Source organism: Rhea pennata, chromosome 15 (assembly GCF_028389875.1).
Source record: "Rhea pennata isolate bPtePen1 chromosome 15, bPtePen1.pri, whole genome shotgun sequence".
Classification (NCBI taxonomy): Eukaryota; Metazoa; Chordata; class Aves; order Rheiformes; family Rheidae; genus Rhea; species Rhea pennata.
The window spans coordinates 10,654,987-10,677,411 of record NC_084677.1 but is presented as its reverse complement, the minus strand read 5'-3'; the positions used below and the strand labels follow the sequence as shown (position 1 = coordinate 10,677,411).

At 35.3% G+C, this 22,425-nt stretch overlaps 1 protein-coding gene across 4 annotated transcripts in view; it reads right to left on the bottom strand.

Annotated features, from left to right (window-relative positions):
• The window catches only part of VPS35L (VPS35 endosomal protein sorting factor like), a 58,279-nt gene that overhangs the window by 26,943 nt on the left and 8,911 nt on the right, over positions 1-22,425 (bottom strand). Inside the window, exons 8-22 of one of the 4 annotated variants that reach the window (XM_062587990.1) lie at positions 18,075-18,159; positions 16,998-17,057; positions 14,382-14,478; positions 13,937-13,984; positions 12,830-12,923; positions 10,546-10,623; positions 10,047-10,169; positions 8,287-8,333; positions 6,492-6,603; positions 6,215-6,331; positions 5,818-5,871; positions 5,325-5,405; positions 4,415-4,477; positions 3,276-3,361; positions 954-1,034 (exon numbers count right to left, since the gene is read on the bottom strand). In XM_062587990.1, coding sequence (XP_062443974.1) covers positions 954-1,034; positions 3,276-3,361; positions 4,415-4,477; positions 5,325-5,405; positions 5,818-5,871; positions 6,215-6,331; positions 6,492-6,603; positions 8,287-8,333; positions 10,047-10,169; positions 10,546-10,623; positions 12,830-12,923; positions 13,937-13,984; positions 14,382-14,478; positions 16,998-17,057; positions 18,075-18,159 — 1,226 coding nt within the window. Of the gene's footprint in view, positions 1-953; positions 1,035-3,275; positions 3,362-4,414; positions 4,478-5,324; positions 5,406-5,817; positions 5,872-6,214; positions 6,332-6,491; positions 6,604-8,286; positions 8,334-10,046; positions 10,170-10,545; positions 10,624-12,829; positions 12,924-13,880; positions 13,985-14,381; positions 14,479-16,997; positions 17,058-18,074; positions 18,160-22,425 lie in introns of those variants that run through there. The other 3 variants (XM_062587991.1, XM_062587993.1, XM_062587992.1) reach the window with 3 other exon arrangements.

Below are 22,425 nucleotides of genomic sequence, written 5' to 3'. Positions count from 1 at the left end.
AAGTGATATAAACAATTTTGCCTCAGCAAAAAGGAACTGCTGGTTTCAGGGATTTTAAGGCTCTTCAGAAAATTATGATAATTGTTCTGGCAAAATGAAGTACCAAATATGAACCACTATAAACTACTACAATTTTTTTAATAAGCTGTTTTATCTTCAATATATTGTTTTGTTTAAAGGTTAAAGTGGCTTGTAGTGCGAGGCAGAAAAGGAGGGAGGCAGATTAACAAAAAATTACAAGTAGACTCTAAATCCACAATTGCTTAGAACTTGGCTTAGCAGCATGCTGCTAGCACAGAAAAGAACAGAACACCCTGAAAAATACATAAGTTTATTCAAGATTACCAGTGCTATTCAAGCAGTGAGAGCATGTCAAGGTACAGGCTGTTTACCTAACAATCTCAGTGCTCACAAACCACTGGGGAAAGAAGATGATTTAAGGGAAAGATATAGATGGTTCAAGAGCTTCTCCACTTGAGTATGATCCCCTGCTCAAGTTCCTGGAGATCTTCAAGGTGTCCTTTCAAAATTACACACTGCCTGATAGTGGTTGGATAACCAAATAAAGGTATAAATGAGTATGGAGATCTGTGTTTTAATGACTACATATTCATTTAAAGCTCATAAATAGTTTATTATTCACTACAGCTCAGAGATTACATTGGTTTCATTCTTAAAAATATATTTTTAAAAAAAGTCTTTAATATCTCTGCATCACCACAAAACTCTAGTCATTGCTATTTACCTTTTTATATGTTGCTTCACTGTCCAAATAAATCAGTAATTAGAGCAAGTAATAGGTGCTGCCACTTCACTGCACATCTCTTCCCTCACTGCTAATTAGATTCATATCTAAATCCACCACAAAACAGTCTCAGAAGTGTGAAACCATATGCCAAGCAGCCCCACTTTGCATACGCCATGCAGTTTAGTTAGAGCAAAGTTGATCTTACTTCACGGAATCATGCATCGTCTTGCAGATATGCAGAAGAGCATTCAGTATAACAGGATCCTTTGTAGATTCCTGCTGATGCCTACAAAATATTTTTGAAAAACACTGATGAAAAATACTCCACTGTCCAAAGGAGGACAAAAAAAAAAAAAAAAAAAAACAAACAGATTAACATCCTTTTAATGTATAATTCTTATGAGCAGCACTGTAAGATACTAAGAACGTATAGAGGTTTTGTACATGTGTTTGTGTGCATGTGCACACACATATACAATAAATATTTTAAAATCAAAACAACCAGGTTAATAAACCTAGAGTCACAACAAATGCCTGTCAAGAAACATCATTTTAACGCAAAGAGGTTTACTGCCCAGCCAAAGAATTTAACTTCTGAAGCGGTGCAGCAGCTAGGTAAGCAGGAGGTTGGAGCAATCTGAGAATGTTAAAGCAAGCCAATCTTAGAATTATCTGAGAGTAATACAATGCCTCAGCTAGCGATGGGCACCCAGGCACATCTCAAGAAACCAAGCAATTGGCCTTGAAACTGCATCATCCAGATTTTTTTTAACATTGGTTAACGTTATTAAATACTTCCAGAAAATCTTTAATTATCAGGAGAAATGAAAAATACCATGCTACTGAGGAAACAGTACCTTCCAAAACATTTTTAGCAGATATGAATCAGTGGTTGTACTCTAAAATTCCAAAGGAGAAGAAAGATAGATCCATACCAACCCAGTCATTTAAAAGGATACAGAAGAATGCAATAAGGCAGAAAAAGAGACAGAGAACAAAAGTTTTGAACCCTGGTGAACACTGAATGCTCTGCCTTGTTTTAACTTGCAACCACCAAACCTTAAAGCATAACTAGGCATTTAAACAAATGGAGTAAACGCATCATGTTTCCCATGGCACACGTTTCACATGTTCAGCCATCAGATGATTTCAAACTTGCTTCCTCTACTGGGGTTCTGCTTTACTAACAATTTAAAGCACATTAAAGAGCTCTAAACAAGTGTCCTCCCAAGGAGGAAAGTTTTCTTTCAATAGATTCTGTATTTCTAGAAGAGATGTACCTACTCCCTCTGTACTCTGCAAGGTGACAAATGGACCCGTCAACTTACCTCATTTGACTGACACTAGATATTAATAAAGAGATTTGACATTTCAGGTTAGAAAGACATGTCTGAAGTGTCCTTCATTCTCTCCTGCCTTAAATACTATCAAACTCTAATGAGGGGATGGTAGATTGGCAGTTAAATGTCCATCCTCTCTCACTGGGCTCATACACAACTTCAGGGTTCTTTGACTGCCTAGTATTAAACGCTTCTTTCTTAAAACGTTTAAAAATCAACATCAAAAATGTATAGAATCTCAGAAGAATGTTTCCTTCACTTTAACTAGAACTTTTTATCACAAATTCAAACTTCTGTCACAGGGAGAATAGGATTGAAGGAATCAGTGACAAGTGCTCATATACTGAGCATCTAACCTCCCCAGAAATTTTCATTGCATTATCATTCATAAAGGCAATTTCCTTATAAAGTTTCTGCTAACAAAAACTGTATCATATACTCAAATTGCATTATATTAGTTCTACACAGGGCAGAAAATGAACGTCCTTCCCCCCCCCCCCTTTTTTTTTTTTTTTTAAAGAAAACATTTGCCAAAATTTACAAATCAGAAAAAGAGTATGTGCAATACACCAAGGTTTCTTTTTTTGACAAAAAGCAGAACTTGTGCCACTTAATGTCTCAGAGAACTATCATCACTTAAAATCTGCCTGCCTTTTAGGTATCTAAAACAAAAAGGTGAAAAAAAAGTTTCAAATAATCTGTTAATTGAAAAGAAAAGAACTGTTTGACTTTTGCTGTATTTGAAAATAAAGCTTCATCTAAGTTCATTTTCAACTGTGGAAATACCCCGTATTTCTATATAATGGAGCTTGCAACAGACTGCCGTTCCTCGTCCATTATATCAACATAACGCTTCTACGCTGTGACATCAAATGGAACACAAAATATTTCATAAACAAACTAAAGCAAAATAAATTGAAAAAAAAATCTCAGAGAACCACTAGTCTTTTAATCAATAGCAAGTCAGTATCAATGTGATCACTTCAATTTCAGCTTTCATTGTCAACAGTTCATCAGTCAATCAATAGATTAACAAAAATGATGCATTTACATTTTCTTCCCATAGATTGGAATACCTTTACAAGCTAAATGGACTATAAACTGACTCAACTTATCTTCTGTAACAATCTTTCAATAGATTGCCCAGATCCTCCAGAGTGCATTTAATCTGAATATTCTCCACTTACTTAATAAAAGCTTCCATAATGCTCTTGCAAACCTCCACTCTCACACATTCCTTTTGGAACATATCCAGAAATGGCAAGAATTTCTCCTGAAAGTACAAATAAACAAGTAAGTAAAATTATTGGCTCTGTATGTTGTTTGTAAAATAGCTAAATATTTGGGAGAAGATTCATAATCAAAACTGTTAAGTTTTTAAAAAAAATTTTTTGAAGACAATAATTCACCTTAAAGCACCAGTAATGAACAAGAAAAAGAAATAGAAAAGCACTGATGGCTGAAAGGTATATCAATTTATTGATTCAGGAGATCTAGAATAAAATGCAATACACAGAACTAGTTGAATCAAATTTTGCAAAGTTTTTTAAAAGCAATCTTATGCTTGAAACAGTTTTAGTTCCCCTACATGTCTGAATTTGTAGTGAACTTAGGGCAGTATATTAGAAACAATGAGAACAGGCCACACAGCAGCTACCATTTTGGATTTACCCAGGGCAACTTATGATGGTCCAAGACTTCTGAATTTTCTTGAAAGAAAAGGGTTTAGGTCATTAAGATATTGAGATAATTAGTTTCTGTATTATCTCAAGAATATAGTGAGGATATAGTTTTTTTCAGAATTGTCTGAGCAACATGTGAGCCAGACTCTACTCCCTAGAGTTTGTCTTGACTTTTACTCTTTGGCTGGTTTCAGTAATTTGAAGCTTACCCTCTTCCTTCCTCTCTTTCCAGTTCAGATACAGTCATTGACCTCCATAATCTTCTCTGTTTCAATATCAAATTTAAGTCCTATATATTACAGCATGATAAACATCTACCCTAACACAGAAACAGCTATCAGTAGTTACAGGAACACATCCAGAAATAAATGGTATTTTGTCTTTCACTGACTGTCAATTACACCATAATAACAAAACAACTTGGAAAATCTAACAATCTAAGGAAAAGGCATAGAAAATTAGAATAATGAATATTTAAGCATTAAGCAGCATAATGTTCCCAAAATGTTTTAGCACTTTTCTGCTTGACAAAAAGTCCTCTCATCACGCGAGCTTGCAAACAATGTAAATATGCAAGTCAGGTAAACATTCTTACAGTAGCAGTAGACCCTTCCTAAAACTAGATTAAACACATTATCACTTACCACTGAAAAAAGCAGAGAAAAGTCATGGATATAAGTAATGACTTTCTGAATAATTGACTGCAGCTAAAAATAAAAAACAGGAGAAAAGATTGTAATACAAGTTAAATTAAGAAAAATACATATACTAGTATTTCTTTTGACATAGGATTTAGCTTTAAAACTACCTATAGCAGAGATTATTCTTCTCCAGTTCTTCATAGAAAATAGGCTGGAAGACACTTAAATGTTCATTTATGTCATTTTTTTTCCCCTAAAGTAGGATCAACTTCAGCTATTTTATTCCTAACATGTTTTTCCAACATGCTCTTCAGAGCCCTACGAATGGAAATCAACCAATCTTCCCAGCCAGACTTTTAGTTGTTCTTTAATGTTTACAGTTAGGAAAATCTCTGATTTATAATCTGCACCCTCTCTAGCTCTCTAAATTAAAAAAAAAGTTTGAGCGTTCTTCTTTTGTAGGCACTTTTTGTACCCTCCAAGTAACCACAAAAACTCTTTCTACAATCTCTCCAAGTAATCGATATGTCATACATAACTGATATGTCACACAGTGTTAAGAACTGGACTAAACAGACTCACTGAAGCTTTAATAATGTTACGTGAAGATGGATTATTTCATGCTTTACTCACGTTTACACAGCCTGACATAACAGTTTGGTTCCTTCAGTAGGATACCACTGCTGTCTTGGAAGTTACTTAATGCTACTTCTAGATACTTAAAACAATCAGGTTTAAGTTTTTTCTGGATTGAAAGACTAATTTGCTAGGGAAAAAGGAGTAACACACTTCAGCATTACAATGGTCCAAAAAGCTTCACAAATTCTAGGCACTCTTTAAAAATGATAGTTTTGTTGTACAGTACACCAGCAATGTTTCAGAACTAGTTTCATCTAAAGAAAGTGCCTTTTACCTGTGGGTAAGCATCTTCAAATGCTCGATCAGGAGTCATGTGTTTGATAACATCAGCCAAAACAGTATTGACCTCTCGCTTCTGTGTAGCAAAAATGAGTTTATGCAGTACAGTAATGAAACCAGCACATAAATGACTAAAACCAGTTTGATAATTCATTCCCATTTACCAAAGCATTAGCTTACTACAGAGCTCCAGCTAAACCAGGAACTTTAACCATAGCTTGAGTAAACCTTTAAATTGGTCCATCTGCCATTTAAATAAAAAGAAAGAAATATTACACAGGGTTGAAAAAAGCCTCCTCCAAAGCCACATCTTTTGTCCCTCCTATTCATCTTTCATAAAGGGAAATACATTTTTTCCATACACTAAAGAAGTTCTATACAGTTATAAATAGTCATTAGCTTTTCTATTATTAACACTTAGTCTGCACCAGAAAAGCTGCCCCTTTTCCCTCTCCACCCTCACCTCCAAAAAAGTAATTTTCACATACTGTAAAATGTCTGCAGGTATACTCCACCCACACTTCAGCACAGTTGATATAATCCTAGAAATACATGTATCTTGTGATTACCAAAGTTTATAAAGGTTAACAAAACACATTTCCAAAAATTACGCTTAAAAGAATATATCCAAGATACAATTCATGTACACCTAAAGATCAAGACTAATGATGAACCTCAGAACTGCATTGCGTAAGTACATAAGCAAAGCTCAGAAAAGCAGGAATTATATACAGTTATTACTAGGTATCATATTTTTGGCAATTGCTGTATCTAGAAAAAGATTACCTAAGCCATGCTAAGTGTACCACTTACTCAACAACTGACTACAATTTTGGTTTAAATAGAAAATGAGCTATCAGAATTATGGAACTATCAGTAACTCACCTGAGGGTTCTTCAACTTTGTTATAACCTTCCAGGCTTCGTTTAATATTTGAAGGCGATCATTTTCAGGAGGGTCAGCCAATGCCAAGTTTAATCCCAATGAGCGAAAGAGAAGATGCTGAAAGTTAATTAGAAATTTTAAATTACAACCAGAAGACACGTGTTCGTACAAAATAGCTCAATTCCTAAATGTGTGAGTTATGCAGACAACTAGCTATGAGTACAAAGAAGTCAGCCAGATAATGAATAAGCTGTTATAAATTACACACAAAAGTTACCTTGGGGAATCCAGATTCATCGCACTCTTTAATCATGCCGATGAAGTCCATAGACCTTGCAGCAATAAACTCTGCTCTGAATGCTGACATTACTGAATTCAACAGCAAAGCACTACAACAGACGTAACACAAGTTAATACATCTCAATATTTTGTCCTCTGTTTTATATTAATCTGAACTTTTCAGATTTTCAACAATCTAGCATCCATTCTGAATTAAAAAGATACAAAAAAACCTTTTTAAGTTGAACTTGTATTGTTGAAGACTAATATTACATTATCAAAACTGAAAAACATTAAGCTATCAGACAAAGTAAACTAGTTTAACGCAAACTCAGAAGGTAAACCACCTGTAGAATACTTTTTCCTCACACAGGTTTTTTGAAGCCATCGTTTTATTGAAATGTGGTAGAAAGAAAAGTAAGTAAATCAGCATTAGCCAATGTGCTTAGTAACCCACTCTCTCTTTTTGACTACAGTTCAAAAGTATGCTTTGACAGGGTAAGTCTCTATCAAACCTTTTTTTGACCGAATTAAAAAAAATACATACATTATGAAAGTCAGATTTCTAGCAACTGAATTGTTAAGATTAAAAAAAATATCCAGAGTGATTATAGGATAATTGCCAACGATATATTTAGATATCTAAAACTAATCATTTAGACTAGTATATGTATTGCTATTGAAATAAAGTTACTCATGGAGGAGTCAACCCATTACATTACTGTAAAATCCAGTTTACTGTTACTATAATGCACACACGAATAAAAAATTGACATAATTTAAAAAGCAAATCTTTTAGGCAAACTCAGCCATGAATTAGCACAGAAAATGTCTTATAATAATACACTGGATTATTTAAATTTCCAATAAAATAAACTGATCTCAAAAATACTTAATTAAAAAAAAATATTCACCATTTTGTCCTTCCTTCTAAGAAGTGAGAACAAAGATGAAGCTGCTAGCCTATCTTTACAATGTGAGATTACAAAAGCAAGTTCCACAAGACAGAACAATACCTTCATATCACTTTTTTTCTTTAAATCACACTTTTTTCCCCCTACTCATTAACTCAGTCACAGAGTTCTAATGCTGACAACTCCTTCTCTTCAAGGGATCAGCTATTTTTCTAATTCATCTGCCAATGCCAACTGATCTAATGCAAACCACATCAGGAAAAAATACACAACCAAACACCTTCACAGAACTCAGTCTACCTAATAATAAAACTAATTGAAATTAGCTCCTTAGCAGTCCGAATTATATTCATGTAGCTTGGAAACTCTCATTCTGAATTATTCACTTAACATGACTAGCCTGCACGCAGACTAAGATACACTTGAGAGCCTACTTTTAATCTTAAAAAAGTAGTCATCTAAATATTACTATCTTCTGAAGGTGTCAATTGCTTTATAACTTCTCTTGTAGAATTCATGGATGGGCTAACAGTAGCCAATGGAGGGCTGGAAGGAAAGAGTGGGAAGATGAGAAAAATGAAGCACGACCAGGAATTACAGAAATAGCTGAAAGGGAACATGTTATATGTCCTAAGTTTTGGCTTAGGAGCCAGAGTGCAGCAACGAGTTTAATTTAATGTTTGCTCTACAAGCAATCTACTGTTATTTTGGAATTCATCTCTGGAGAACAAATGGTCACAGTCATGACTTTCATCAACTGCTGGGAGAAAATAGCTAAGCTATGCATTCAAAAGAGGTTTCCAAAGGGGAAAGACAGTGTTATATTACAAGGATTCATGAGTATACAGACTAATAGCTTCTAGGTTGAGAGATACTTACTTGTTCCCCAATTTTTTGCATCTCTCCATCATCTCAGTAAGCAGAACCTGAAAGACTTATTAAAATTAGTGAGTAGAGACTATAAAAAAAGTTTTCCTTTAATTAATGTAGTAAAGTCTGCTACAAGTTGTTTTAATTACCTACCCAATACATTCATATAATCCTGTCTTATCCTGTTTTTAGAGCAAAAAAAAAAAAAAAAAACAATTGTGTAGTACAACATAAAAACACATCTATGTGAATGCATGCATTGTATTTTAATCAAAAACACCACTTTATGGAAGTCATATCTGCAATCTTTTACCAAGCCATTTCTTAGAACAATTACTATTTGTCAACAAGGTCAATTACCTCTGGCAAGAGAGGGGAAGATTAGGAACTCCCTGATGCAGAATACAAAACAAACTAGAATAGCTTGCTGACTATGTTAAGCAATTTCAAAGCTACACTTTACCCAAATCATTTTTATATCAGTATGACAGAAGAAACTAATAAACTCAGGAAAAGAAAAAAACTAGCTAAAAACAGCAAGAAACAAACAATATTGTCTATGAATTTAAAGAGGACTAATATGAGCTTTGTGGAAACAAATATTCTTTCTGTATAGAAGAGAAAAACAAATGAAAATCCTCAGTCATATCTAGGCTCTTTATACTAACTTTTATATTCACGTAAGAACTGAGTAAGATGTTTTTAACAGAAAGGATGGCAAGAAGTTTAAATATTTGATAACATTGAATTACTTAAGTTTTTCCTCAGCTGCTGAGGTGTTATAATGCAGCTTTAGAAATCAAATTCTTTAAAATATCTTAGGCCAACTGTAACACATTGATCAAATGGATTAAAAAATACCATTTTATATCAGTAAATAAGGAAGTAGTTAAAAAAATACAAAATTCTACCAGAAATGATTAATATTTTTATCACTTCAGGTCCTGCAGCAGAGTTTAGCCCTGGACATAAGTATGTACTCATGTACATCAGCTATACATACCTGAACATACCTGCTGTATTAAACAGACCTATTGTCTTTGTTTTCAAGTGGTGATGGGAGGAAGGTTTTGTGTATTTTCTTTTGTAAATCTTTCCTAATGCTGTCTGTTAGCATGATTTTACTACATAAGAGCAGAACTTCATCAGCAATTGCATATATAGCAATTTAACATACAGAACACAGAATAAGGGGGACTTGCTTTTTATACTTTTTAGCTCTATATAATTCTATATTAACACTGAAAGTAAAATCTGAAGAGTGTAATAAATAATCAAAAACAGCAAATCAATCTGATGATGATGTTGATATTTTAGGTTGTGTCACTTTTGATGTTTTTTGTGCCATAGAAATCTACAATTTATAATAAAATGCATTTTTGCTGCCTAAACTTTGGTTTCAGATTTGACACTTATCCTTTCATATTGGGGAACCCTCTCCAAGAACTTCCAGCATAAAATATATGGTGTTACTAGATCAGATGCTTTCAGTGTTCTTAAGTTTTACAAAGCACTGTGTGTATTTGCAGTTCTCCAAAATGCCTCTGGGCTTCTTCCAGTTTCAGGTGGAATACAGCATGTTACTCTCACTATGTTATGTAGTTAAGTAGTGGAGGGGGGGGGGGGGGGGAAACAAAACAAACCAACAACCACCCCCCCCCCACACACACACACGAGTAAGTCTACAGATCATAAAAAGAAAAAGTTAACTCTTCACCACATTTCCACTAATACTTGCATTAGTATTGAGCATTACCACACCTACTTACCTCTGGAGCACGGTATGCAACACACTGTAAAATCCAGTCTATAGCAGGAGAGTATAGAGTCAAATACAAGGGAATCTCCACACACTGTGCTACCAGCTGATTCTGAACTGTATCCCCATGAATCTGTTAAAATAAAAGACAAAAAAATGTTGCTATGAATAGGAAAGTTATTTATCAGGAGCTATGACAAACTGGACAAAGTCTGCGTATTAACTGAAACTATGACAGAAAAGATCATAAACAGACATTTTGAAGCACTCTGCATGCAAGAAGAAGCAAGAATATAGCATATATAATTAAAGCATGGCAACGTGTTGAATGGAGCAGTTTAAGTTTATCAGCATGTATGTAATATTTCCCATATTACAGCTAGGTACAAGAGTATTCTGAAATCTAGATTTAAAAACCTTCAAAAAAACTTTTCAAGTAGTATTTCAGTAGTAGGGTACTTAAGGAACATATTTATGTGATTTGGCCAAAGAAACACATATTCGCTTACTTGTTTAAATGTTAGAAGAAAGTCAAAAAAATTTTTGTTGAGGTTTTCTTTGAGTTGTGGTGCCACTTCCATCCCAACCTGTATTAAAAGAAATAGAAAGATTTTACCCCCATCCATTGCCTACCATCCTCCTCTAGCTACAAAACAAAAATGTATTTTCCAGAGGACCATACATATCCAGTCACACCCATCAATCAACAAACAGTATTGAATCACATGCTTTTGAGTGATTATTTTCTTGCTTGCTGTTATAGCTATGTCCATGGACAACAGACCCTGAAGTATTTCAGCTGTGTTTAAAAATGTTTCTCATACGTAGGTTCTAAGCATCTGTAAGCAGTAAGGAAAGCAATGTGTACAGCAGTGCCTGCACTGCAACAGTCAATATTCATTGTATACAGAAAGTCTATATTCTACAGAAAGTGAAGAACATTAAAAACTGTTAAAAATCATGTGCATCAATCCTGTGGACAGGATGAAGCAGGGATCCCAAAGGAAAATACTGATTCTTTAATGAAAGGCTATTGTAACACACCAATACAAGACCTGTGTAGCGAGTTAGAACTGCAAAGGAAACTAGTCCATAAAGGACTGTTGTATCCAATAACAGAGAAAAAAAAATACTTAAAAATGTGGCATATAACTACGAAAAAAAAGGAAAAAAAAAGTAGAACTGAATGAGAAGTAGTAACAGCTCAGGCTTAACACTACCTCCTACCCCCAAAAAACACCAACCAACCAAAACTCACCAGCTTGAGACTCCTCCCTTCAGCCAGGGCAATAGATCTGAGTTTTGGGGATCCCTCAGCATAGACAACTCCAGCTAACTTCAGTGCAAAACACATGTACTTCACAAATACCCAAGCCAGTCATCTATCACCTTTGTTTACATATCGCTTTTTTGAACCACATGACAAAACAAATGTATCACCTGGCTGTGTAAAGATCTGTTTCTTTGGTTTAATGTGAGAGCATTCATTCCTACATTTAATTAGGTTGTGGCTTTAAAGATCAGTTATATCTGTAGTACAGGTTTCCTATTCAGGAATTTACAGTTTTGAAAATTTTAATTTTTACCATCTTCACTACAGGAAGAGTAATACAGTGGCAATAAAAGGAATACAGACTATTAAATGCCTTTAATTCCCAATAGGTTTTCTTATTTCAAATGAAAGTCAGCATTTTGACAGCTGGTATTTCATTCCAAGAAAACTTTCACTATTTACTTTCCATGATCATCTTCATGGACAAAAAGAGACATGCTGAACTCTTCCTTAGTATAAAATTTCAATTATTTTTATCAGATTATTAGTCTCTACTGCTCTATTAGTATGCATCTCTTTCAGAATTACTAGTAGTAGTAAGGTGGACTGTGCATGAATATTCATCTAAACTGCTTCCTATGTAGCAGGTATGATTAAGCTATGACAAAAATGCAGGCATTACTGTATTTCAAGATTCAAATAAACTCATAAGCAATTCATCTATCAAAGCAAAGGTTAGTAATTACTTGCAGATGCAGAAATTCATACAGACAACCCTGGAGTATACTAAAGCATACTGGGCAGTTTAATCAAGCTTTCCAGCTGCATCAGCACTGAACAGATTTGTGGCATTTGATAATGGCAGCAAACCTCATGCAAGTATTGTTAACTAACAGCCCTAGCATTTCCTAATTTTACTCAAGTTCTTTGCCACTACTCTCAAAGTGTAATTCACAAATATTTTCCACCACTAATGGCTTTTTGAGCCATTTTAGGGTCTCTTCTTGAGCACATTTGTCTTGGTTGAGCTGTTAAGGTGACTGCAGGAGTAGTTCAGGACAAGACCCTAGCCGTGCTGTAAGAACACTTTGTCAAGTGGCTCCTTTGCCAAGGAGCTTGCCAGCTCCCTGCCTATCACATGCACTGCAGCAGTTGAAGGAGGAAAACAAACAGAAGGAAAGCACATACACTAACTACAAAAAGCAGCATCTAGCAAAGAAACAACAGCAGGTAGTACCAAATTCCAAACTCTCCTTACACTTGGGTCACTAACTTTTGCCCTCCCTGAAGAGGGAAGGCTAGCATACGATTCATTTTTTTTTATTTACTATAAACATTTAAAGAAAGAGTCCACATTTTTATTAAAATAAAAGAGATCTTGGTATTCAGTTTGTTAAAGGAAAGAGACAGGCTGCTGACCATTTCCAAGAAAAACTGCAGTTAAAATTTCCTTTAGGGGCAAAACTAGCTGCAGTAAGTCTTTGAAACAGATTTATTGGAAATGTTAAATGGTAGCCTACCCTGCAAAGGTATGCTCTGGCATAGACTGCAACCAGTGGATCTCCAATTCCTCTAATCATAGACGTTAATCGTGGGAGACATTCTGAAATCCCCCTGTTAAGATTTTTTAGAAATTAAATTGAAATTTAACAATCAATAACAGCATTACACCATCCATGCATAGCTTGAGTGGCTGCCTTATAGACTGACAATTGTGCATAGGAACACCTCCCACAGAGAAAGTGTATTAACACAAAATTTTATTTCAGTAGTAAAATTTAATGTGCCTATGTAGTTACAGAAGTCCTATACTTGAATTACAATGTTTATTTTCAGGAGTAGCCAAGATAGCCAGGTTGGATGCTTAAATTATAAACAGCCAAGTGGAAGTAAACCCTTTCCCCTCTAATCTGGGGAACCAGCAAACCTCTAAAAGGACTGCATTTCACTTTAAAAGAAGTATCCATTTAAAGTACTGGCAGAACTCCTTGTATTACTCATTTTCCCACAGTCCTTTTTGACAGAGCTGTACTCATGTCTGAAGATGAGGACCATCAATTCCAGGAAAAGAATTGCTTTTCAGTAATAATGAAGTTGTCACTGGAGTAGCAATTTGGATTACAACATTCATTTTTAACTTTTAACTAAAAAAAGGATGATTACACATGAAGGACCATTTTCAGTTCAGCAATTTACACTGTTTGGCAGCATATGAAACTTAAACTAAGAGGTTTCAACAGATAGTAGTACTCCACTCCTACACTGTTCCTCCTGCTCAGTCTCTAATAATACAATACACCAAGATACTCCTTTCAGTTTTCTAACCCTTCTTTCTTCCCCTCTCATTCATCTCAGTAATCTTGCTCTCCTCTCCACCTTCTCAAACTGTTTTTTAATTTGCAAACTCTTCACATCACAATTATACATATGTTCCATAACTATAGACTTTGTTGCATTAGCAGTTGTACTTTGAAGTTACTTCATGTCTTTCTCACCAGAAACTCCAAAGCTCCTTCTTCCTCTCAGAACTACTCACTATTACACATAGAAATTGCATGCTTAACTTCTTACATTAGTTTATAAGCCTGTCCATTCATTTCCTCCCCATGTTTAACATTTACTCTTACATTTTGGATAGGAACTTATTGCACTTCAATATTGCTGCTTCCACATAACTAAAATAAAGTCAAGTTAAGGGAAAAAAAAATCTTAGATATATGCCATATAAAACCAAACTTACATACCAAATACACACTGAAGGACTACTTTAAGGTATTCTGTAATTAACATCACTAAATTTGGTGAGTCTTTACAATTTGTCTAGATTTTCATTTCTTACCATGCTTTCATGCATCAGCTCTACTCTATCACTGCTATACTGCTCACAGTATATCACAGGTAATAATTCAGCATTCAAGTTACTATAAAACATAATTCAAAAGTAAATTTAAAACATATAGCCTGAAACAAACAAAACAAAGTCAGTATAGACAACAGATTACTGTGGGTTTGCTTGAAAGCTTCTATGAAAAACCTGCAGACACATTCTGAAGTCTCATGCGACAAGGATACAATCTGGGAATGAGTTCTCTGATTGATGCAATCTTGAAAAACCAGTTTAAGCAAGTTTCTTTAGCTGTATCATTAACACACTCTGGAGAAAAATTATCTGAAGAAAAAAAAAAAAAAGAAAACCAACCCAGAAATAGTTACACTCTGTCTGGAAAAAAGTTACTTTTCATTCTAGATTTTAAATTAGGTACACCATAATAAAGTAGGCAATATGTTTGATCCTCTGCTCTAACTTGCAGTAGTAAGAGCTGATTATACAAACCATAACAAGCAGTAACTGGAGCTTCCATCTTGCATTAAGTAACATTTTAAAAGTTGAAGTTGCAAAGGCAAGAACTCAAAACTAATCTTAGCTCTGCTGAAGATCTAACCTCTGCCTCCCCATAGAAGTGGAAATGGTAAGAAATATACGGAATCTATAACAACTGCATGAGTATATAGAAGATAAAAAGAAGTTTAGGCACTCAAATTCTTTACTCCAAAAATCTCATGTAATTTTTAGAGGATACTATTTAAAATTACATTGGAAGGACTAGGAGATGCTAAATGCTAGAATAAAACTTGTTTTTATGCACTATCCACCTAACACTGTAGGGCAGTCTTTTGAACTACAGGACTATTTATATCACCTGCCAGCAGGAAAAAGCTGCCACCCAGCATGGAACAGATGGGTTATGAGGACAGTGCTCTGACCAGGTTGATAGGCAGTTGTATGGCTAACTGCATCCTCCTTCTCTAGGTTGCCTGAAGCAGAAGGCCAAAACAGGCTTCTTGGGATCTATCCCAGGTCTGAGGCAAGATGGTTAGGAAGAAGAATCCCTCTTCTTCCCTCTCACCAATAAAGCTACTCAAGCAGCTTCTGCTGGGAATATCTGCTTATTTATAAATACCAATGCTCTGCTTTCCTTGCTCCCAGAAGGCAAGCAGCTCCTGTTCCACCAGAATGTTTCCCATTTCCAAGTCTAGAGGAGCCACATGTTAGATGCAGACTGAGTAGATGAAGACATTCTTTCTCATCTAGGACCAAAGGAGTTCTTGTCCAACTCTGCTCTCCTTGTAGGAACCAAGTGAAATGTGGAGACTGGGCCTGAAATCCTCAGCAGTTCACACAGTAGTGCAAAGCAGATCTTCCTTCTCCCCTCTTGCTTTTATCACTGCTCTGGAAGTCCCCAGCAACACCCACTGCAATGCCTCCAGCCGCTGTATAGTTGTGGCATGAGCTCTCCAAAAGGCAGGTAGCTGGGCTCAGTAACTGTGACATGCTAAGGGGATCGTCTGCCTTCATTAATGTTTGTAAGAATAATTTGTCAGATCTGCAGCAACCACATTTAAATTTCTATCAAGTGATCTCACCAAAACCACAAATTAAGATCGAAGTCACAAACGAACAAATAATAATAATAAAAAAAAAAAGAGGCTCACACATACAGTTGTTCATCAGTTATCACAATGGTGAACAGGAAAGGCTTGCGAGAGACTGAGAAACAGATTTCAAATATTATCTGTAAGTTTACTTCAAACTTAAATGCTTCTTGGTTTCATACTTCTGCCTCTGGATTTAGCAGTAACCAAATGTTTCCATTACATTACCAAGTATGTAGTATGAATGTTCCATATTTCAAGGATAGACATGTTAGATATTTGAAAATGCAAGAAAAGTCCCATATTTCAATGCAACACTTAGAAGCCTTTCAAAAGAGGTTCTTTGGTATACATTTGTACAGTGCTGTACTGTTAAATTAATCCGTGGCCAAAGACATTAAATTCAGGTTCATGGAAAAAAAAAATAGTTGTGCAGTGAAAGAGTTCAGTTCAAATTTCCTCCTACCTGCAGGTTACCCTAACATCAAGTGAATACCCCCCAAGTCATGCTGCAGACCTCAGATTAAAGTGTTAAGTAGTCATCTTTCCTCAAACACATCCTCACCTCCCTTTCTCTTTCCAAAAATCACCTACATAAAAGGAATTTTAACTTGTGTTAGAATTTCAAAAGAAAAAAATAGAAGGCCCAACTTCGAAAAATCATGCTAACCTAGCAAGGTAACTACCAACGCAATGACAGTTTCTTCCTTCTTCCAAAAGCCTAAATCAAAGGAAAACTATCAATAATTTCCAGTGCAGCAACAAAATCATTATTTATTGAACATTCAGGCTCTCAGCTTTGTCTGTTAAATCTGTGCCATTAACTTTAAGCTATTAAAATTAAGTAATATTTCCAAGAGAGAGCATTTGTTTAAAAAGAAATCAAACCCCAAAAGTCTTTATTTATTTGACTTGGCCTTTCATATTTAATTCTTCCCCTGCTTATATATCGTTCTTTGTGATTTCAAGTCTCAGGACCACCCTGTTTGTGTTTAACAACATCGAAGCCACAAATATATTTTATTATATTTTAGGTATATTCTTCACAGTTAAAAAGTAAACTTACATAAACACTGTGAATGGTGGAAGAAGGAAGTTATGAGTATTTTATTTTGTTAAAAATGTACAATTATTGGATCTGAAGCAGAACTTTCTTCATAGGAGATACAGTAGCACAGGTTCCATTTAACCCTTCTCAAATCAGTTCAGACATTATTTATTCCATGAGAACAGTATAAACAGACACAAAGTTACCTGGCAAAGATGCACGATTGTCCATACACATTGACAGAATCCTTTCATACACTAATTTCCCTGTTTATCAAAACAAAACAAAAAGATGTCATTCATACACTGTAAAACACAAAATGTTGATACAGTGGTTCTCTTTCCAGTATACACTGAAATCAGTGGGAAAAACCTTAGAACTCTAACACTATGCTGCCATCTAGTGAGACTGAAATATTAATGGCTCTAGCATTTTACACAGTATAAAAAATTTATCTGGCTCCATTAAGTGTAGAGGTAGCACACAGGTCAGATTACTCGTAAGCCAGGGAAGGACAGCTGGTGTCCTGTCTTTTTTTGAGTTTGGATATTAAGGTCTCTTAAGCAACTTTCAGTGAGCAGCAAAGAGCATAAAGGGAAACAAAACTTGGAAAAAAAAGAAAAAAAGTTTTCCCCCCAGCATATTCCTGTTAAACATCAGAACATCCTGTTAAGCATCAGCATATCTTTCAACCATGAATGCCACCATGCATCACTTCCATAAGACAGCAGAAAAAACACAAAGTTATTTGAAGTACATGGCAATTTCAAGTAAACGATCATTTAAAAATAATAAAAATAGATAGTTCAGTAACTACATTTTGATCACTTCATAATCTCTGTTCAGCTAAAGAAACTTTTTTTTACTTCTCTTCTTTAAATATGAGATTGAATGAGAAAAAGGTTCAAGAGTCTGTCAAAAAATAATATTTTTGTAACTACGGTGTGTTTAAAATGTCAAAATTTAGAAATCATCTTTTTTTCCCCAGGATATTGTTCTAGATTCTCACTAATGCAAAGCACAGAAATACAGAATAAAGTAGCATTTTTATTTTAAATATTCCACTAAGTGAGAACCTTTGAACAATCGTATTCATACCACTGCTGTTCAAGTATTTATATTGGAAATATTCAGTGTGAAAACTGACAGCTTTTTAGCACTTTAAGAAATTGGGCAATTGGGAAAGCAGATGATTGAGAAAGCAGTCTAATATTTTTATTAGATGATTTCTAACACCATAAAAATTAATTTCATGTAATAAATCTTATACTTTAGGCACTTACCAAATGTATCAAGAATGTCTGTAATTAAAACAAATTTACTTGGATAAAATTGAATTACCGTTGTATCTGAAAGAAGCTTAGAACACTAGAAGGAAAAAAGAAAGAAAATTTAGAGGACAACGTAAGTTTGTTTTTATATTCCAGACAGACTGGAATAGATTAATATCTACACATGGAAAGAGCCAACACGAAGATCTACCCAGCAAAATGCACACGAACGACCAATGCAATGCATCATGGTACTCTTCTTCAGTTTGTTCTTTATTTCCAGGACATTTAATCACAGACCTTCAGTCTTCCCGTTATAGAAGGTAACTCACAACACAATTTCAGCTGGCTATATGAAGACCCATGCATTTATTAAGACAAAACAAATTCTCTTATGAAAGAAGCATAAAAGGCAGTTATTTTCCAAAATAACTTTTTTTAAGTATATTTTTCAGGATTGCAGCATCATTATTCTCTAAGTATCTATATTAAAGCAACATGATATAGATTAAACTAAGAAATAATTTAAAAAGTTTAGTTAATGAACTTTTAAACCTAACTTTGCAGCTCATATGACCAGTTCAAACATTTCAGAAACATGCCAGTTCATCCAGAGTCAATCCTAGGGAGGAATCTGTAGCCAGTCACCATACACAGGCATACAACACAATCGAGGCAGTTAAACTGTATCTATGGTTGGTGCAGTCATGTTTGAAAACATATTGACCAACACAGTTCTAGTATCACTGTATTTGTGAGTCCAGTTAGAAACATGCCCACTTACGACATGAACTCAAAATACACAATTAGGAATTAAGAGAGTTAAAATATTTAACTAAGCTATATTTTGTCTTCCAAGACGGTGCAAAGGCTGCATGATAAACTGCAGTCAAAAAACTTCAGAGGTTTATTCACGAAACTAACTTCCACCTGAAGAGAGAGGCAAAAGGCAATGACTGAGGAGAGACAGGTCTACCTCCTCCCTATGGGAGCCAAGCATGGACTTTGACTAAGACTCTTTTTTGGTCTCTGTTTCAAGACTGACAAGTACAGTATTCTCCATGATCTCTGCTGCTGCTCTCTCTTACTTCTCCTTCAATCAGGAGACAGCACTTCCCTATCTCAGTGGAATAAATAAAGTGCAAGGTTTCATTACATTCCAAAAATTCAGGAAGCAATCTGATGCCCTACAAGGCTGCTTTGCTTAAGTACATAAATTGTAACATTGTTAACATGCTTAAATGAGATGGCACTCTCCTGCTCTTTGTTTTATTCATCAGGAGGGATCTTCAGAGTGCATCAGAAAGACAAGTTAGAGCATTCACATCTTAGAACCAAAGCAGAATCTTACTACCTGGTAAGTCGGTCAAAAGTTCAAAGAGAAGTAATTCGCTAGATATTTAGCACCTACCATACCACAAACATTTAACACTTTAACACTTTTCTTGGAGCTCAGATACATAATCAACTTACTTCAGCTCAGTGAATAACTGTACATCAGGCAAGTGCACACACCCAGGATACAGAACAATTTTTCATTAAGATACATAATACAAATTAAGCAAGTAGTTTACTTCTCAGGATGGAATAAGCTATCTTACAAAAAGGAACTCAAGGAGCTCAAAGTAGCTGCTGTGCTGTAAATTTAAACCCTGCCAGAACTCTTCCTGTGCACTTAAATTCTGTAAAACTAGCACAGAGAATTAAGGCTCCATCCTCAATGTCCTAGTGAAAAGATCTCTATAATTTGATAGTTAGTTCTTAAATCAAGATATTTCTCGCATTCTGATTAAATTGCTTTTTCCTGCCCAGCTGACATACACATTTCTGATAATAATAATCAAAAAAGTCAATATTTAATCCTCTTATTGCATGATAACCAAAACTATCTATATAGTCTCAGTCTGATGTCAAGGAAAACGCTTAGTTCTATCAGAGGATACAGCATTCTTACAATTGTGTTATTTATTAGAGATAACCAGCAATACGAAAAGTTCAGCCTGCTTTTTAACATGGAATTATTGCTAGTTATTTATAGCCTCCTTTATGAAAAATCCTTGTGTTCCTATGTTAATAACCCAAATACTTATTTCATTCTTACTCAGCCTTTCAATCAGTGATGTGTATCTACAGCAGGAAGTTCAAGTACAAAGTGAACACCAATATATGGACAACTCCTTAAAAAAAAGTAAATATAAGCAATTTTGATACTGATTTCCTAAAAGGAAGCACAAAATCCCCTCCTAGAAAATATCTTATTTATAAAAAAAGTATAAATGCTCAGATTATCACTGCATGTCAGCCACACTACGTGTGCATAAGTGCATATATGCATACATATAAATACATATAAAATCATAGAATCAGTAAGGTTGGAAGGGATCTCTGGAGATCATCTAGTCCAACCCTCCTGCTCAAACAGGGTCACCTAGACCATGTTAGACAGGGTTGCATCCAGGAGGGCCTTCAAGATCTCCAGAGAAGGAGACTCCACAACCTCTCTGGGCAACCTGGTCCAGTGCTCCGTCACTCTCCTAGGGAAGAGATTCCCCCTCACGGTCAGGCAGAACTTCCTGTGCTTCAGCTTTTCCCATTGCCTCTTGTCCTGTCACATGGGACAACTGAAAAGAGTTTGTCGCCGTCCCCTTGACACCTTCCCTTCAGGTACTTGTACACATTGATCAGATCCCCCCCCCCTCAGCCTTCTCTTCCCCAGGCTGGAGAGGCCCAGCTCTCGCAGCCGTTCCTCACAGGGCAGGTGCTCCAGCCCTCTGATCATCTCCGCAGCCCTACGCTGGACTCTCTCCAGTAGCTCCATGTCTCTCTTGTACTGGGAAGCCCAGAACTGGACACAGTACTCAAGACAAGGTCTCATCAGAGCTGAGTAGAGGGGCAGGATCACCTCTCTTGACCTGCTGGCAACAGTATACACACATATATATATATACACACACACAAAAAAATTTATTATAAACACAGTGCCTCTATGTTCATTTTTCTTCCCCAAAGACTTTCAATATTGTATTTTCTTTCATTAAAATATTTCCACCTCACAATGCTGCATATGGCAAATTATTTTGCTGATCACAGATCATTTTTCTTACTTCCATTCATAGTTGATTTGTATTGATGTTGATGTGTATTATTTCCTTTGTCATCTTTACCGTTATTTAAGGTGAAAATATGGCAAATAGTTCTCAAAAGAATATCTAGCATGACAAAAACAAACAAAAAAATCCCGACTTTATATAACCTCTCTTGATGATTATTAACATTACATCTGTTCTAGAGCTCTTAAGGATGTCATTATCTTCTCTGTCCTCTGATGCTCTCTGCCTCTGGCTTTTTCCAAAGGCCAAGTCAAACAGAAGAACATTTAGTTGTCCTATTTTTTTCCTCTCACAGCCCATCAACCTAAACGAGCCAAAAGGAAGACTTACAACCAAAATAAATAAACCCTAAATTGTTTTCTGTAAATACAGAAAACTGTACTTTACTAGGGTCCTAAATCAGATTAATGTTTTCTCCTCCATACTTCCTAAAGTAATTGAATAATGTTGGGTGCAGGTGGGGAAGAGGGAAAGAAAATTACCTACCACAGGAAAAATAATTGATATCACTATACTTTGTTTATTCTAATTATCTTTAAGCAGGCAGAATTTTTGTATCTGTAAGTAGGCCACTCTCTTTAAGGGAAATTCTATCCCACACACTCTAATCAAAATCCTCAAAGCCGCCACAACCCTCTTAAGATTCATGTCTGCAGAGCACCAAGAGCTAATGAGGAGCAGAAGAGTAGCTACTAACAAATTTCAGTTCCTCTAGTGACAATTTTAACATCATGGAACACTTAACCTTGTGAATTATGACGTTCATAAAATAAAGTTCTATAGCTATAACTCTCCAAGGCATCTCCACACTGTATAGCATAATATATAAAAGTAGAGTACTATCTGATGATCTAGTAAAAGACTCAAGGTTTTATTTTAGAATGTTATGCAACTAACTAAATGCTTTTATTTTATTTAGAAGTAACAGAAGAAAGTTAGAATTTAGCTGCCCCTTCACCAATCAATACATTTGCCTTGACAGTAATTGTGCTTGATTTAATATTCTGAAGAAAATTCTTCCCATTCCAAGTGATTTCTACAAACAATCTATATTGCCAAGACACTGGAATCTCAATTCCAGTAACCAGACTAGGGTCATTTTCATATCACAAAGAATCAGCACAATATGAAACATTACAGCTTTCCTTAGTTAATGTCTAGTTCATAAAACAGCACCAATTTTAGAAAAGGAGGCTGGTAATAGTTGGCTGTGTGCCATTTGAGACAAAAGGTTAATACTCTAAGCATACTTG